The following is a 16397-nucleotide window of genomic DNA, read 5'->3' as shown; positions in this document are numbered from 1 at the left end:
TAAATCAATATATCAGTCATTTTCACAGGATGCTGTTTCGGATATTAAACTTCTGGAATTGGCTATATGCTCAATTTTAGTGTGTTTTTTATGTACTTTTGTGTGTATTAATTTCATAAGAATTTGTATAAAACTAGTAAAACAGTTTGTATATAATTTGAAAGGTGAAGAGCTGTGTCTTTGTATGTAACATCCAAACTCATGCATTTTAATATGAGTTTTAATTGCAGAGGTAAGTTAATCATGCCTGGTGTAATGACTATGAATGATTTCTAATGAGGCTAAACAGCAGCGCTGCATAATGGGGGACATGATGCACCATTTCAACAAAATAAAACTGCTCTTGCGTACATAGACAGTTCCATTACTTTGTTGAGCTTAGTTAGTTTGCATTATGTTCCCAGATTATTACTGTCACCCGGGAAAGCAGTTGTGGGCTTAGCCTTATGGCAAAGAGCCTTTTGGTTTAACCAAGGAGAGTAAAGCTCAATGGTTTTTAAGGTGTCCCGATGGTTGCAACCATATTGTTCTATTTGCTGAGGAATGCACATAACTTTTCATGTGACCACCGATATTCAATGAACTGTCATGACGTCACGCATAAAACAGGTGAGGAGTCTCAGGAACAGCTGAGTTTGTTTTATTTGCTTTTTCCTGCAGCAACAAGTGCCAGTTAAATTACAATTACAGCTTTTTGGCCCATTAAGGACGGACAGAGAAGTAAGTGTCTGGAGAAGAGATAGTCCACCTTTAGTCAAAACTGAGGTATGTGTCCAAGTTGGATAAACAACATGCAAATCAGCTGACAATGTGAAGACAGACAATATTCCTCTTCAGGGTCTGAACGACCCTGTTTTCAGGCTTATAGATGGCCTTGTATGCATGCAATTGAATTATGAATGGGGAAAAAAAACCAAAAAACAAAACATGTAGTTCCCTATTCTAAACAATTCAGTCTGTTCTTATTGTTAAACGAAGACTGTAACTTATCTACTATCCTCTAAAATAAGTTTCAAATAAGTTTCATCACACCATTATCACTTTTGAAAACATACAGGTTGTGACTGTGGGTGTAGGTCCAACTGCTTTAAAACTCAACAATAGCAAAAACAAATTATTCATTCATACGAACCTTTATTTCTATGCACTCCTACTTACCAAGTATGCTCCTTGTGCATGGCTGTGTATTTAAATGTACCTAAGCTGGCAACTGTGCCATTTTACTTTAATTAGCAGCCAAGCATTTAACTAGTGTGTGTGTGTGTGTGTGTGTGTGTGTGTGTGTGTAGCCACAGATGCACAGCTGTCATGAGTTGAAGCTGTTTGAGTTGTTTTGGAAGACTCTAAAAGCCATAATTACCGGTCCTTAAGAGCAGAACGGCTGCAAATTACAGCCGTGCTCTGAGCAAACTAAAATAGCCTGATTCAATTATTTACAAATGAAGAATGCTGGTGGTGTGTTATCACACCCCACACACATAGCTAGTATACACACATATGCACACATGCACATGTACACACTCAGGAGACCAGGCCGGCAAATAAGAGACGCGTGACAGGAATGACCGAGGCCTTAGCAGCAGTCTGCCACAGCTCCCCTCCCTCTACCTTGTCATGTGTGTCCAATTACCGTGGTAAGAATGCACCAGAACAATGTAAACAGAATGCACAAATAGTCTATCACTGTAATACCCGACCTTTCCTGCAATCTGACATTTAGATGGATGAGCCGGACTGGGACAAAAATCACTTGTTCAAGGTGAATGGAGATTACACAACTAAAGGTTAAATGCAGCAATTTTATTTTTTCAGGGATTTGTAATGTTTTCACAATCGATCTCTGGGAATGTTTTCCCTGCACTTCCCCGGAGTGTGAATCCCCCCGTATTCCGGCACTAAAACCGGATACGTCGGGAATAATTGGTCTATATGGCCCATAATCCGCACACTTAGGGGCAGGAGGACAGCAGGGGATTTCCCTCCCTGATCAACCACTCACAGAATCCTCTGTGTTTAGTGATGGGAGCGAGTAAGTACCACAGTCCTGTCTGAGTGGCTCACCCCTGTCCTGAGCTGAATGTGTTAATTCTGTGTGACAGTAACCCCCGACCCATCTGCTGCACTCCTCTCCTCTCCTCTCCTGTCCTCTCCTCTCCTCTCCTCTAGCCATGACTACCAACTTCACCCCTTGACTGCCTTAACTTCCTACTTTGTGATTAAAACCCTGCATACCAGACGCAAATCTAATTAGCTTCAACAACTTCCCCACTGTTTACATCACCACAAATCCCAGTTGTTTCCAAGATAAAGGACAGCAAACTGTGAAACACTCACAGACCTTGACTAAACCCCGTTGTAACTCTCAAACTCCGTCCTAACCAAGTTAACCACGACCTTTGCCCTTCCACCGGCTTCAACTGTGACCGGTCATCACCTTGTGGCTTAATCCGTTCCACCTCTCAAACTAATCCCGGATCTTAATCTGTTTGTCTATTGAGTGGACTACAAGTTTTGGTAAGGGTCTAAATAAAAAAAAAAAAAACAAAAAAAACAAAAAAACACGAGGGATCATCAGCCACTATGTTATGCATAGTCAGAAATGACACATGTTCTCTATGATTCATTAGAGCTTAATAATTATCCTCTGTGGGTTCCTCATCAGACATGATTATCGTCATTAGAAAGCGCACAAACAATCCGTCTCCAGTGTTTGCTCACTCTGACACGTGGCGCAGTGAAACGCTGCCAGGTTTGGTCTTAATCCGCGGATCAAATGGCTTGAGGGACACCCCGCCATAATGGAGAGTGGCATGCTGGGTACCTCAACGCCACACTGCCAGAGGGCTCCGTCTGGTTCATGATGTCAGCCCTCCCCACCCCTCCTGGCGGTGACTCATTAACAAGCGCAGATCCCAGGGGGTGGGGTTGGAAGGGGGGGTTCCCATCTGTGTGCCACCTGCGCTAAATCACCCCTGCTAGCAACATTTAATATAAAAGGACACCATTCAAATTTTCTCTGCGTCTTCCATCGTCTTATGATCATCTTAAGCGCTCACTTTGGCGTCTCTTGTGTCGTCTTTCTCTCCTCTGCTGTTTACTTCTGTTTCTGCTTCTTTCAACTTCTCTCTCTCTCTCTCTCTCTCTCTCTCTATCTCTCTCTCTCTCTCTCTCTCTCTGTCCCTCTCTCTCTGTCTTACTGTCTTCCCTTTAGCTAGCATGATGGATGAAGCTATTAAACCTCCAGCTGTAAACGAGGCAAAGATGGCCTGTGATGTTGACATTACAGCGGTGGATTTCTCCAAGACCCTCCAAGACCTACAAATTATCATTACACTGTGATTCCTACACAGGCAAATGGGCCTATTTAGCTCATCATATTTGCAATTGTGGTTCGAGTAGATGTGAAAAGCTTGGGGAACATCGTTATGGCTGGCTTTTATGGAGATCTTCATTTAGAAAATATACAGAAAAAATAGCACTCAATATTATGAAATCTAAGTTATTATATCCTCTAAAATGGTGCTGTATTGCAAGCAAAAGTCTTAAGTCAGTTAAGTTAAGTAGTAGGTTTTACTTTCATGCCAGCACTCATTTTTGGAAAAAAAAAAATCCTCTATGTACTCAACGTCATGCCTGTAGCTGTGTCTATGAGATCACGGAGGAGAGGCAACAAGTTTGTTGATACCGCCCTGTGCATCGACAACAACTGCAGTGCAGAAAGTTCCGTTGGCATGAACACAAATTCAAATTTGAGTTTGTCCTTCACCAAGGGCATCGAAGAGTGTCAGCACGACCTGTTAATTCCCCGGGCATCTGTTACCCATTCGTTTCCACTTAGACAAAGTAGATAATCTTCAGACACAATGGACAGTTTCATCAAGTGGGATTGTTGAGAGGCCCGCGCGCTAAACGACATTGTTTCATTTATCAATCATGTTCACGTGGCATGAGCATAATGCAGGCCTATTCATTGGAAAAATCAGCACATGCTCTATCTGTGTGGGGGCGTCCAACCACACCAATGTACAACTTGGGTTTTTATGATACAGTGACTCACTCATTCAGTCTGTAATAGATGTATGTATGAGTTTTTGCTCCTCTTCCATTTGCCGTTACAGGCGGTCGCACCGGTGTGCTCATGTGTTGCCAGGCGTAGACAAAGAACAGTAACGGCCCTCATTTCACCTCTCCGTCCCTGTGGATTCACTACTGCAGGAGGCTTTTACATTCTGATGGAGCTCAAGTCTCGGTGAAAGCCATAAAAGGACTAAAAATACCATTAGGCACTCCAAAATGCCTCTTTCAAGGTATTACCCAGAACAATGTCTATTGAACTTCTGTCTTTTACCATTTGATCCAAAAATATAAGTGAGCCTTGTTTGGGTAAGTTGTTAAGAGGTAGCACCAGGTGTCCATAGTGTGGAGGGAATACTAAAATATCCTTCTCAACTGGAAATTGTATTCATATGTAAAAATGTACCAATGCACAAGTAAAATTACTGGTCTAAAAATCTATTTTACCACTTTTTGACAAAGATATTTTTTCCCAAGAAATGATTTTCCCATGGAAGATGAGAGGACAGACATCAAAACAGATCGTTTAACCCTATAAAGCCTGAACTATGAAAGAATTGGCAGAAAATTCCAATTTTTTGAAACTGAACCCTTTATTTAGTCCTATAACAAAATACATAAAAAAAGAAATTCAAAAAATATGTTATTACACAACCTTTCTGGTGTATGATATATGATATGTACTTGAAGGGCCAATGGTATGGTCCAGGGTGAACAGGGGAAGTGTTCAAAGGTATACAACAGTATTTTGGTCAAGTATTGATTAAACTGAAAACGAAAAATGGAATTGAAAATGTGTATCATGTATGATACAAATGGCTTTATAGGGTTAAATAATAAAAAAAAAAAAAAAGTCTGCATAAATATATAAATAAAACAAAAAAATAAAACACAAAAACATGGGGACAACAGGCCAGATTATTGTTGGACAGGCTCTTCTTATGAGGACCTTACTACATTAAAATGTTAATTAAACTTTCATTTTAGTAATCATTTATAATTTTTTGATTAAGACAGATGTACAAGTGGAATTGCTCACTTTTAAAAATACTTATATGCTTACAGTACTATGTGCTGTTACATAGAAAAAGTGACTCCAATACAGCAAGGAGAGTATGAAATTAATTACTTCCACTCTTATACATTTGATTGCATCAGATCTTTAACTCTCACTGCACATCAGTAAAATCTGAAATAAATGCACCAGTCAACCCAAACATTTCTAAACTTGAAACATCATTTCAAGTGCCTTGGGTTGGTTGCTATGGGCCAGAGGCGTTGTTTTCTGTGTTTTTATGTCTCTTGCGATGGCTCTCAGAGTTGCTCTTGGTGCTCCGTTGCAGTCGCTGGTTTGAGGCTGCCAGCAGCAGATTAACAATGCCATCTATTGGCAGGAAGAAGCCATTACAGCTGTATAAGGCGGATAATACCAGTGAGACCCATCTGTGGCACTGGAGTGACGGCAGATGAAGGTGCATCTTGTCAGCACAGTATTTTGCAGCATTATAATCTGGAGTATCTCAGTGTTTTTCTCTTCAATAAGCATGTCCAGCATTTCTTTGGACATGCTTTAAACTGGATCAAAACCCCTACAGTTTTTTTCTTATTCTATTCTTTAGACAAAAACTGGAGGACACGCACTGACTAAAGTGATTGTTCCAGCTGACCAGGAGTGAACTGTTGGCCGTTACTCTGGGTACTCTTATTAATCCTCCAGTTAATCCCCGTCCACTGATAACGAGGAGCTTCAGGACACCGGTACAGGATGATCTGCCGAGCAAAGACAATGCCAATCACAGCTCCCATCTCCAGAGCACTGAGCTGCGGGCAGAGTGTGTTTAGTAGCTAATGAAGACTGGATGACTGCTAGCGGCTGGGGGCCAGTGATAAGGCAGGGGAGACCCTGAAAGACCCAACTAAATCATTAAGGCCAGGGATCCCTTTTAAAGAGCTGGCTGGGGGTCAAGAGGACTCACGGGGAAAGTCTTAGTTTGCAGATTTCGCACTAATGATGCAGGAGAATCCGCTGGGGTTTAGGGATGACCTGAGCCTCTGGTGATTTAGTGGAAGAGGGAAAATGCAGTGGGCAGTCTTTCTGCTCCTCTGCCTACTATGAGAGCAGTTTCATGGATGATAGATAACAGACTTGTGCGAGTCATTAACATATTCTAATGGTGAAAAATAAAGTAATTCACATTTCTCAATTTGAATTTGCATGAGCAGTCTTTTGAAGCAAATAGGTCAATATATAAATTTGAAATTCTCTATATAATCCTTAGTGATTCTATTAGTAATAGTATGGCAGCCACTCTTGGTCCTGGTTTGCACTCATTGCGCTTTGAGCTTTCTATAGACACATTTTCTTGAGTCTGTCTCTTTCACTGAGGAGATTTAATTATTATTATTACACTCCCAATCTAAGTAAATTAAAATATACCTTAAAGTCACCTGATCTTCCCACCAGCTGCCTGCCAAAACTCCTTTGCCCTCCCTGCCACCCCTCTGCCATCTCAAGTAAAAAAACTTCTAGATCAGCTACTGCAGAGAGAGAGAGAGATGACAGTTCACTCTGCAGGACTCTGTGAAACATATCCCGTTAATCTCGTTCCCTGCATGGGTCAGGGAGGAGACAGCACAGCCAAAAGGGACCAGTGGATGATTTATTGCTAGAAAGATGGAGGAGAGAAACTACTGACCTCTAGTAACAAACATGTTGCACCTGCAGGAGAAGTGCAGCAGGTATGGGTAACTTACAGTGTATCTCAGCACAGTCAGCAGTCTAACCCTTCTTATAGGGTTCAGTTTTTCAAGAAATATGTGGATTGTTGTGCAAAATGCTTTTTATTGATAGTCGTTATTGGCAAATGGAGGATTTCTCCAGTGTAACTCAGCACACAGAGCAGCGAGCCAAAGAAAGTAAGGAAGGTAAGATAAGTTGTATTTGTCATGTAGCAGGTTTGAGCAACAACTCAGTGAGGAGGTGGATCTTCTTGTAATGTCTGCCAAAACACACAGAAAGTCTCCATTTGGCAAAACTGCATTTTAATTTTCAAACTAACTACTCTGCCAAATGGGCTTCATAAAATAAAATGAAACAAAATGTAAACATCTGTCAACACTGGAACTGAAATGCCAAACTAACTTTGTTCACCTCAATGCATCAAGCCAGTGATCAAATAATGTAGATGTTATCTTGGATTTCTGTTCCTTTAACATGTACAAATGTTTATTTATTTGTTTGTTTATTTTTAATGAACTTTTAATGAAGATACCCTCTCCTGCTGCACAGCCATCACAATTATTGCACAAAGGTTAGTACCTTTGCTTGTCAGGATAATCACAATTGCAGCAGTGTAATAAAGTTGCTGTAGATGTCAATAAATGTCTTACATGAAATTATAAGACAACATAGCCTAACAGCTCAGTAAATCTCTCATTCACTCTCTAAACATGCACACTATAAATCTGTCAGAGAATATAAAGAAGACTGATGCATCTTCTTAATTTTAGAAGAGGGAAGTCTCAAATAACCAGTGACATATACCTAATCAATGAGGGAGAACTGATAACAGTGGCATGGAAACCATCCTGCCAGGATCCTCCAGTTCACAGATGAGCAAGATGATGACAAATAGCCCTCTCTCATGGGTCTGAGGTGCAAAGCAAAAACAGTCTAATCCATTAACATCAGATGAATGACGCAGAAAAACTTGTATTACCCCCCGGCACGACTAGGGATGTGTTTCCTCAAGGGCAATGTGTCAATCAGTTGAAAAATAAGACAAATTTTAGGAATATGGTCGGTGGCATGAAAGTAAAATTAATTCAGGGATTATTGCAAAACTTACTCGTCATCCTTGCTTTTGTACTTTTGTGACACCGAGCAATCAATACCAATGTAGTGTATTTTTGGAAAACGGATGCAAAGCTTTTGTAATGAAACTCTTTCTTTTCCTCGGACAGAAATATCTGAATTGTTTGGCACAAAATTTGAAAGAAGTGTAGCAGTAGATTTAACCTTTTCATTACGGTGCCAGTTAAACCTTTTGCCATGCACACTGCAGGGACTTTGATTGATTAGAAAATGTGTTAACTAGGGGGGAAAAAAAGTGGCTGAGAAAATGACATTACTAGAAGCTTTATTTTGAAACAACCACACTCCACAAACTGATTTCAGACTGCAAGAAGTCACAGAGAAAGCCCTGCAACTTCAATATGCAAAACTGACACTATCACAGTTTTCTATGTGGAGCTTTGCTGTCCAGGGGAAACTCCAATCTTTTGTTTTACACCATTTTAAAGATACATGTTGAAAGTACATAGAATGAAATAAACATATTCCATACATTCCATAGTCTGACTTGGTTGCACAGACCAAACCATCACCTCCTTGTTAATTTGAAGCAACAGTTCATTTGAAGAGCAGTTTCTGCATCAGTTCACTGTCTCATAACTTGGTCTCCACAGGTTCGTCCTCTGAGAACGATTTCCCGCACACAGTGATGGCTTTGAACTCTTCCGAGATCTCCACCAAGGTTTTTCCCTTCGTCTCAGGCAGGATGAAGAAGGTAAAGAGAAAACCCAGGAGGGACACAGAGGCAAACAGCACAAAGCAGTACGACTCGAGGGCTTCCTGGGACACGGAGAAAACAGAAGGCTTTAATGTTTCAACAAAGTATTAAGAAAAGGAATTTGGTGTCTTTCAATATAATATGACACGATAAAGCCTCTTCTTGTGGTTTTTGGAATACATACAGTATGCTAAAAGATATCTGGAGACCTGCATTTTGTTATATTATGACAGGAACTTATTCTTTTTGAGCTTAAATATATGCCTAACTGCACAGGCGTCTCACTCTAATCCGTGGTGATTTATGGTTAAGGGAGAACTATATATTTTCTGTATTTTGTCATTTTTAAGCCTCAAGAATCCCAGTTAGGATATAAGAAGGCAGAAAACCATGTGTGTTGTCTTATTGAAAATCTGTTGACTGGAGATTTGTTGTTATTTTTCTGGATAATAGTGTACAGTCTCAAGAGAAGCACACATAAATACAGTTACTGTGGGACATTAGCATCAGGCTGCAACGTGTGCACTCACAATGAGGAAGGGGAAGACCAGGCCAATCAAGGAGAAGGACAGCCAGCGCTGGAAGCTCATCAAGGAAACTGCTGCTGGACGATAAGACTGGATGAAGAGCTCAGTGCTGAGAGAGGTTGCGACTCCCACTAGGTAATCCAGAGAGAGGGACATGAGATCCAGTGAGTTACCTAAGCAGGCAAGCGTAACACTGTGTTGTACGTGGTGTGGTGTTCAAATGGCAAGTTCCGGTTTTATCAGCTGAGTAAAAGTGTCATACCAGGTCCTCCCACGTAGGAGATGATTAACAGGATGATGAGCACAACCGTAATGTATGGAACCCAATAGCTTGAGTCCTGTAAGAAGATAATTGTAGTTTATCTGAATGCTAGTACATGTATATCAGCTGGGCAGGGTTAAATGTCATAAGCGCATCATTGTCATCTGAGTTACCACATTTATGTCTTTTATGAAAATACAGCTGCTTGCAGGATTCCTCCGATAACCATACGACATAAGTCAAAAATGAAGGGAGAAAAAAAAAATTAATTGTCTTTGGTGCCACAGTTTCCCATTCTGTGTGTGGCAAGTAATGTGAGTACACATTTGTTTGGTCATCCAAGTGGTGAGCTCATTTGTTTTGTAATGTGGCTCAGGCAGCGCTGACATATGGTGAGCGCTGTTGTTGCTACCCCAGTGTCACACTCTAGGGCAAAAGTTGCAGGCTTGCCTTCAGGTTGAGTGTGATGGTGAGGAACACCTGAATGGCTGACATGGCACCGAAGCCACCCCAGAGCAGCGGCCTCCTCCCTGTGTGCTCAATCATTAGGCCCTGAGGGAGAGACAGGAGGTCAGCAGAGGGAGAAGCAGAAATAATTTGGGAAAATGTGAGCAAAACGTTTCTTGTTGTCAGGAGATTTTTTTTTTTCAGGTTGACCCACTGGTTAACTTACAGGACACCAAAGTATACCATCAGTGTGCCAGTATCATTCACTCTCTGATGTTAGCACTTCAGCATGTAATGTTGAGTGATAGTAAGAAACTAGCATTATCCAAAATATGAACACTCATGCTAAGTAGTCAAATTTGTCTCATAATAATTAATTATCTCAATATAGCTGATATGGCCATGTTTATTTGTGGAACTACTTGTAACTATGTTTCTCTTCACTAGACAATGATTTTAGCTGTAGTCTCAGTGAAAAAAAAAAGTTCCTAATAATTAAAAATTGTGTGATGTTTTTATATAGGGTCCAAGGACAGAGGATGTTGTAAAGCCCTTTGCGACAAAATTGTAATTTGTGATTCTGGGCTATATAAATAAATAAAATTGAATTGAATCAAATGTCATAGTTCATGTGCATTGAGCCAATTTCCTACTCAACATGTGTATATACTATATTTATTATATGTACTATTTATTATCACTATTTCACTAGACTCCAGAGACCATACCATGCTCTATCTACTGTTCATATTCACACTGTAAATACTGTACTATAGATAATAAACATATATTTATATTCGCTGCACTGCACTTTTTATTTTTTTGCACTTCCAGTTAGATGCTAAACTGCATTTCGTTATTTTAGTTCTTGTACTTTGTGCAATGACAGTAAAGTTGAATCTAATCTAATCTAAAACTGCCAGAGCAGGCCACGAATCATTTACAATTCCTCGCCATGTCATTTCAGACAAGTTCTCGTCTTCTCGCTTTTTAAGTAATTCTTGTCACACGCTATGAATCAGTGTCATGCATAAGGGTTTTCGTGGAGCACCGGAGTTAAAAATCTACCGGGAATGCAGGGTTAATTTTATGGCTATGTTGTCATCACATAATGGATAAGCTGTCCAATGGGCCAATCTCCTCCAGTGTTGAGTGTATTCCCTTAACAGACCAGGAAGTAGTTTTGACCATGGAATAAACACATCTGAAGGCAACATGAGAGCTTTGGATTGAAGATATTGTATCCCTGCCCTTTCTGTGGAGCAGACACACTGCATGACCAAAGTGACTCGCATGTTGGTATCGAACATGTATAGAAAAACAGCTGAAGAAGGTAAGATTTGTCTCTCACACAGGAAATGGAGCTGAGAACCTCCGTGGCTCCAATACCCAAGGTGACATAGCGGATCTTCTCCCTTGGGATACCTGCCTTCAGGAAGATGTCAAAGGAGAAGACACTTATCTGGCAGGGAGAGAAACAGGTGAACAATCATTTCTTGGACACTTCACCGCTTTTATGTCACAAAATTATGATGTAATAGGAGTTTTTAGGGCGGCTTTCTCATCTTACATGCATCAGGCGAATGTTTGTGGAGGACAAATGTTAGGAATATGAAATGGTGGCCATTCTCACTGTTGGTGAAGCCGAAAACTGGGTGCAGCCATAGATCACGGCCATGCTGATGAGCTGCCATCGGACACTCCTGTCTCTAAGAAGCTCCAAAAGACTTTTAGGGCGGACTCCTTTAACGACTGACTGCTCAGCCGCCATCCCCTCCATCTCCTGCTTGTATTCACCTTGGCCCCATAGACTCTGGAGGGCTAGGATGAGAGAGACAGACAGATAAGCAGACAAAAAAAAAAAAAAAAAAAGACAGACAGACAGACAGACAGAAATATGCTCTTTTCCATGGCTGTAGCAAAGACAGCCATGGGAAGATGTGTGATGAAAGACACTGAAAGAGGATCTGTGTGCTGAAACATGTTGGTGGATTTCACATTTGCCTCGATATTTCACAGCATGGACTTTGATTCACCACTGCAGCGCACCTCGGATGACTCTCAGCAACAAATTTAGCAAGCTGTTTGCCTCAAAGACGCCTCTGTTTGTTTGCTGCATGAAAGGGAACAGCTGGCTATGAGTTGAGGCAGTGCGGCGAAGGACAAATGTTGAGTGTGTTGAGTCATAACGTGTGACGTGCGAGGACACAAACACATCATTTTTGCAATGTTCTAAGAGTCTGAGGTTGTGATTCACATTAGGGCTGTTTGCGCACATAGCAGGAAACATACCAACCTTTTCTGCAAGCCTCTGCATCACCTTTCTCTATTAATAAATATCTGGGAGCCTCAGGAAAGAAAGGCAGCACAAGAAGCTGAACTACGGATAAACACGCTGGGACGGAGAGGAGGATGTTCCAGTGCTCCTCACGGCCAAGGATCTCGCTGAAACAAACAAAATGAAGTGTTGCATTTCATAATAAAAAAATATGTTTGATGGTTTATGTCATCAAAAATGTAGTCTCAATCTATATGAACACTTTGAAAGTACAACTTATCAGGGACATCTGTCTTCCTTCTATTGAATAACAGCCAATTTTGCACAATCTACACCCCAGTTGTCAGACCCTTAAGCTTAGGGTCTTAGGGTTTAACTAACTTGTTGTTTGTGATGGGCGTAGATTTACTAATGGAAATCAATGAGGGATAATGGCTTTTCTCTGGATTCACCTTATCGGCATGTTTCTTTAGAAGAGCAAGTGTCTTTAGCAAAACACACTCTTTTGTCTCAGAGCAATTTACAAAATGAAAAAAAAAATGAAAAATGAATACCTCAGTCCAAAAAATTGTCCAGACAGTTTGCCGATGGAGGTAAACGTTGCAGTGGTCAGAGTCACCATGCCTCTTATTTTTTGGGGTGAGCTCTCTGCGAGGTATATTGACTGGATGCATACTCCTAGCCCTGCAATTCACAGCACCCCAAAGTGCAGTCTTCAGCACTAACCATGTTCACATTCACTGTTGTATTGCAGGTGTTGTTGGTAGAGTGATCTTCTATGTGCAGTGAATTAATGTCTGCCACAGCATTGGATATGCACCGCTGGCTCACCTGCTGAAAGGCCAAACACAAATCGGGCCAGAATGATGCATTCAAAAGAGCTGGCAGCTTTACTTGTCAGCATGACAGCTGCTGCAACAATGCTGATAAAGTTGTTGCCGAGCATCGCTCTCTTCCTAGGAGAGGGAACGGGTGATAAATCAACATCATACACAGATTACACATCCATATATCCCAACTGCTGTATGAAGTGTCTCTGACTCACCTTCCAAGCATGCCTGTTAAAAACTTGGCGCTGAGGGCACCGAGCAGTCCCCCAATGGCGTATGTCGATACAATGGCAGACCAGATGAGAGTGACTGTCTGTGGAGGCGGAAGCTCTCCATACCTCTCATACCAAGTGCTGTTGATGAAGCTTTGTATGAACTGCAAAGTGAAAGGTGTAAGGGAGGACACTGTGTGGAGCCTAAACTTCACCCCGTGCACTGACTGAATAAGGACTCAATAAAAAAAATGTTGTTGTTTTTTAAGCAGTACAAACCGCTCACAATTATCCAGACAGACACAGACACAGCTGTTCAAACAGTAGCTGTGAGAGCCAGACACCCACAGAAGCCCATGCTGGTGACAAGATGTTTCCTAGTTTTGTACGTAGGCCTTCTACAAATCAGCATCACATTACAGCTTTTTCCAGTATAATGAAACTGGGATCCACTTTGTCATCATCTTCACCTCCAAACCACAGCAGAAGTTTTCTTTTGCAAATGTGTTCATACCTTTTCATTGGATTCACAAATTTTTCACGCTCTTTTGCACAACACTTCTCACATGTGTCATTTACATGGCCCTGACTCCAAAACGTCTGCTCACAGCTGATAGAAATGAGCTGCATCACTGTGAAATCACTAGTGCACCTGCATCACTACCCTTTCCACAAATCACCATTCACCAATCAATCAGTATGCACCTACAAAAAAGGGGCCTATAAATTGTATTTTGTATTTTTTTTTCTCAACTCCTTTGAGTTTTTCTGTGTAATACTGTATGTGAATTACAGTATTTCAGTTTTTGCCATCAATACAGTAAAATTTCACTTCAAAGTCTTTTTGAGTTTGGATGCAGTTCTTTATTGTAAGTTCACATTTGAATGTGTAGCTCACAGGAGAACCTTGTTCAAACTGACAGCTGTATTTTGTATTCTGCTGTCAGCTGTGTTACAGTTCAGTAGAGCTGACTGAAGGAATCTACTCATTTGGGCAGAAGTTGAGTTGTTTGAGGGAAATATTGGCTTTTGCTACTTGCTTTACAATATGTAACTCTGTAAATTGTCAAAAATATGACTGCAATATACACAGGAAAAAAGTAAAGTGGAACCTGCTCAGACTAAAAAGAGTATGTTGCATTTTGGTGTTGAGTATGAAGTGAGTGCGTGGCTGGATTAACTCGCTTGACTGCAAGTTGTATTCGGCGGTGACAAAATGTGCTTTTGCTGCATGTTTGAAATGTTTTGTCATGGTAAGAGCCTTTTGCAAACAAAATGTATTATTTTGGGAAGTGCGCCTCTCATTAGGCCTATGTATTCACTGTTTTGATACCAGCGTTTCTGAGTTGACAGAGGAGGTAAAACGATTGAAAAAAACTGTAAAAACCTCAACTTTTCATTCATTCAGACAGAGCGAGATGGACAAACAGAGTGTGGTTCCTAATGCTGGGAGGGCTTTACTCTACAAGAAGAAGCTATCAATCTGTCCTGTGAAAGGCGTTTCTCCTGGTTTCTGTATCAGCAGGTAAATGCTGGTTAAACTTCTCTCACTCTGAGCAACACGTTGATGAAATGGATGAAAAGTATAAGCAAATAAGCACTGATGTATCTCACCGGTGAGGGTGAACTGACGCCGACGATGTGGAAGCCGTTTTGAAAGCTTCCTCCAATTCCCAAAATGAGGATGAAGAACAGAGCGTTTCCACGAGTCTGAATTTCAAAGCAGACAGAGTCAAGAATAGGTTTAGGATTGTGCAGTGTTTAAAACAGGACTTTGTTTTCACCAGAGGAAGCAGTGGCAATATTTTTTTTCCCTTTTTGCATGGTCTCAGTTGCGAAACTAAAGCTTGAGGACAAGCTTGAGGTCTGTTTAACTTCAACATAAAAAGAAGAAAATCCCTTTTCCCTTTGACTGTAATTGCAGTTTGGTGTAATTTATTTTCTTATTGAAATTGCTGTACTGTGCACTATGTAAAATGTATACAGGATGAGAGCATAACCTTTGACATTATCTGGATTTTATATAAATAAAACAAGAAAAATATAGATTTGTGATCACAATTTTGTTGTCTCAATCTAGGGTTAGGGTTAGTCAATCTAAGCACAATTTAAGTTTTACAGTCTTGAGATGGCTCAAGACAAAACTATAATTTAAGGTTAGGTGTCTAAATACATTTCACAATGTCCAAAAAGTCTTCAAATCATGTCCTAAAAGATCTCCACTTTACTTTCAGTTTTCTCTCTAAAAGTCTTAAGGTGCAGAAATATCTTGACACAGGATGTCTTGATGGCTGGGACATCGACATTGTTTCCAAAAGGGGACTTTTTTCTTTTTTAATAAATAATCGGGACCTCAGTGACTCTCAGTGGCTAAAATCAGCTGAGTCACTGAGGTCACATGATTATTTAAAGAAATAAAAGTTATACTTTGTCATTGTTATGCCTACACTATTAACTTAAAAATCAATAATTAAAATTGTGTGATAAACTCAAAATGATTTTTCCCTCTTTTGTTTTTTTTTTTTTCTAATTGATTTTCAACTTCTTACTTCAGCTGCTGTGTGAGGCCTCGTAACATTAAAGTTAAAAGTGACTCGTGTAAAATAAAATTAGTAGAATTAAATAAGCCTACCAGCTGCCTCAGCAAAGTTTCCATTCTGTCTTGACCGGGAGATCCATTTGCCTCTGACATGAGGAGCTTACATGTCTCCAGTCTGCAGGAGCTCTGTTAGGTATTTTTTTACAGGTCTGAGGTAATTTTTTACATCCATGAGTACAAGAGAAGTAACCAACAACCCGGCCTGCACCTCTCTGCTGTGGGTTGGACATCACAGGCATGTCAAGCTGCTGAAGAGGCTCATAGGAAGGAAAGCCCAAATGACCTGAGTTTATGTGCTTATGTGCCTGTATACCATCCATGTTCATATTTATAATGATTGCCAGCTGGACGTTGATTGATTGATTGACTGACTGATTTTCTTTACTGACACTCATATATAAATAAATAATATATGCACCTCACCAGAAGGCAGGCAATAAAGCCTGAGAGCTTCTTCCAGTTGTGGTAGTTATAGTTTACCCATCTTTTTATTTGCCATTGCCATCATTACATGTATACGGGACATTTTCTATGCCACAACAATAAATGGTTACATCTGATGTTGAACACTTATGACCCTAATAACGTAGAAAAAAA

At 40.5% G+C, this 16397-nt stretch overlaps 1 protein-coding gene across 3 annotated transcripts; it reads right to left on the bottom strand.

Annotated features, from left to right (window-relative positions):
* Positions 1-8202: 8202 nt before the first annotated feature.
* Positions 8203-15874, bottom strand: slc2a9l1 (solute carrier family 2 member 9, like 1). Of its 3 annotated transcripts, none has more exons than XM_030050799.1 (12): positions 15834-15874; positions 14816-14911; positions 13205-13365; positions 12991-13115; positions 12714-12843; positions 12178-12326; positions 11515-11702; positions 11233-11343; positions 9885-9986; positions 9435-9510; positions 9176-9303; positions 8203-8707 (listed from the first exon to the last, which is right to left on the bottom strand). In XM_030050799.1, exons 1-12 carry the CDS (start codon positions 15855-15857, stop codon positions 8522-8524), a joined length of 1476 nt encoding a protein of 491 aa, XP_029906659.1. In that variant the 5' UTR covers positions 15858-15874; the 3' UTR covers positions 8203-8521. The 3 variants fall into 3 exon arrangements, with proteins under 3 accessions (XP_029906659.1, XP_029906660.1, XP_029906661.1); XM_030050800.1 differs by having other exon boundaries at positions 11233-11310; XM_030050801.1 differs by lacking the exons at positions 14816-14911; positions 15834-15874 and adding an exon at positions 13716-13774.
* Positions 15875-16397: the final 523 nt, after the last annotated feature.

The sequence above is a fragment of the Myripristis murdjan genome, chromosome 5 (assembly GCF_902150065.1).
Source record: "Myripristis murdjan chromosome 5, fMyrMur1.1, whole genome shotgun sequence".
Taxonomy (NCBI): domain Eukaryota; kingdom Metazoa; phylum Chordata; class Actinopteri; order Holocentriformes; family Holocentridae; genus Myripristis; species Myripristis murdjan.
Note: the sequence above shows the minus strand (reverse complement) of the source record. Positions and strands in the feature narration are given on the sequence as shown.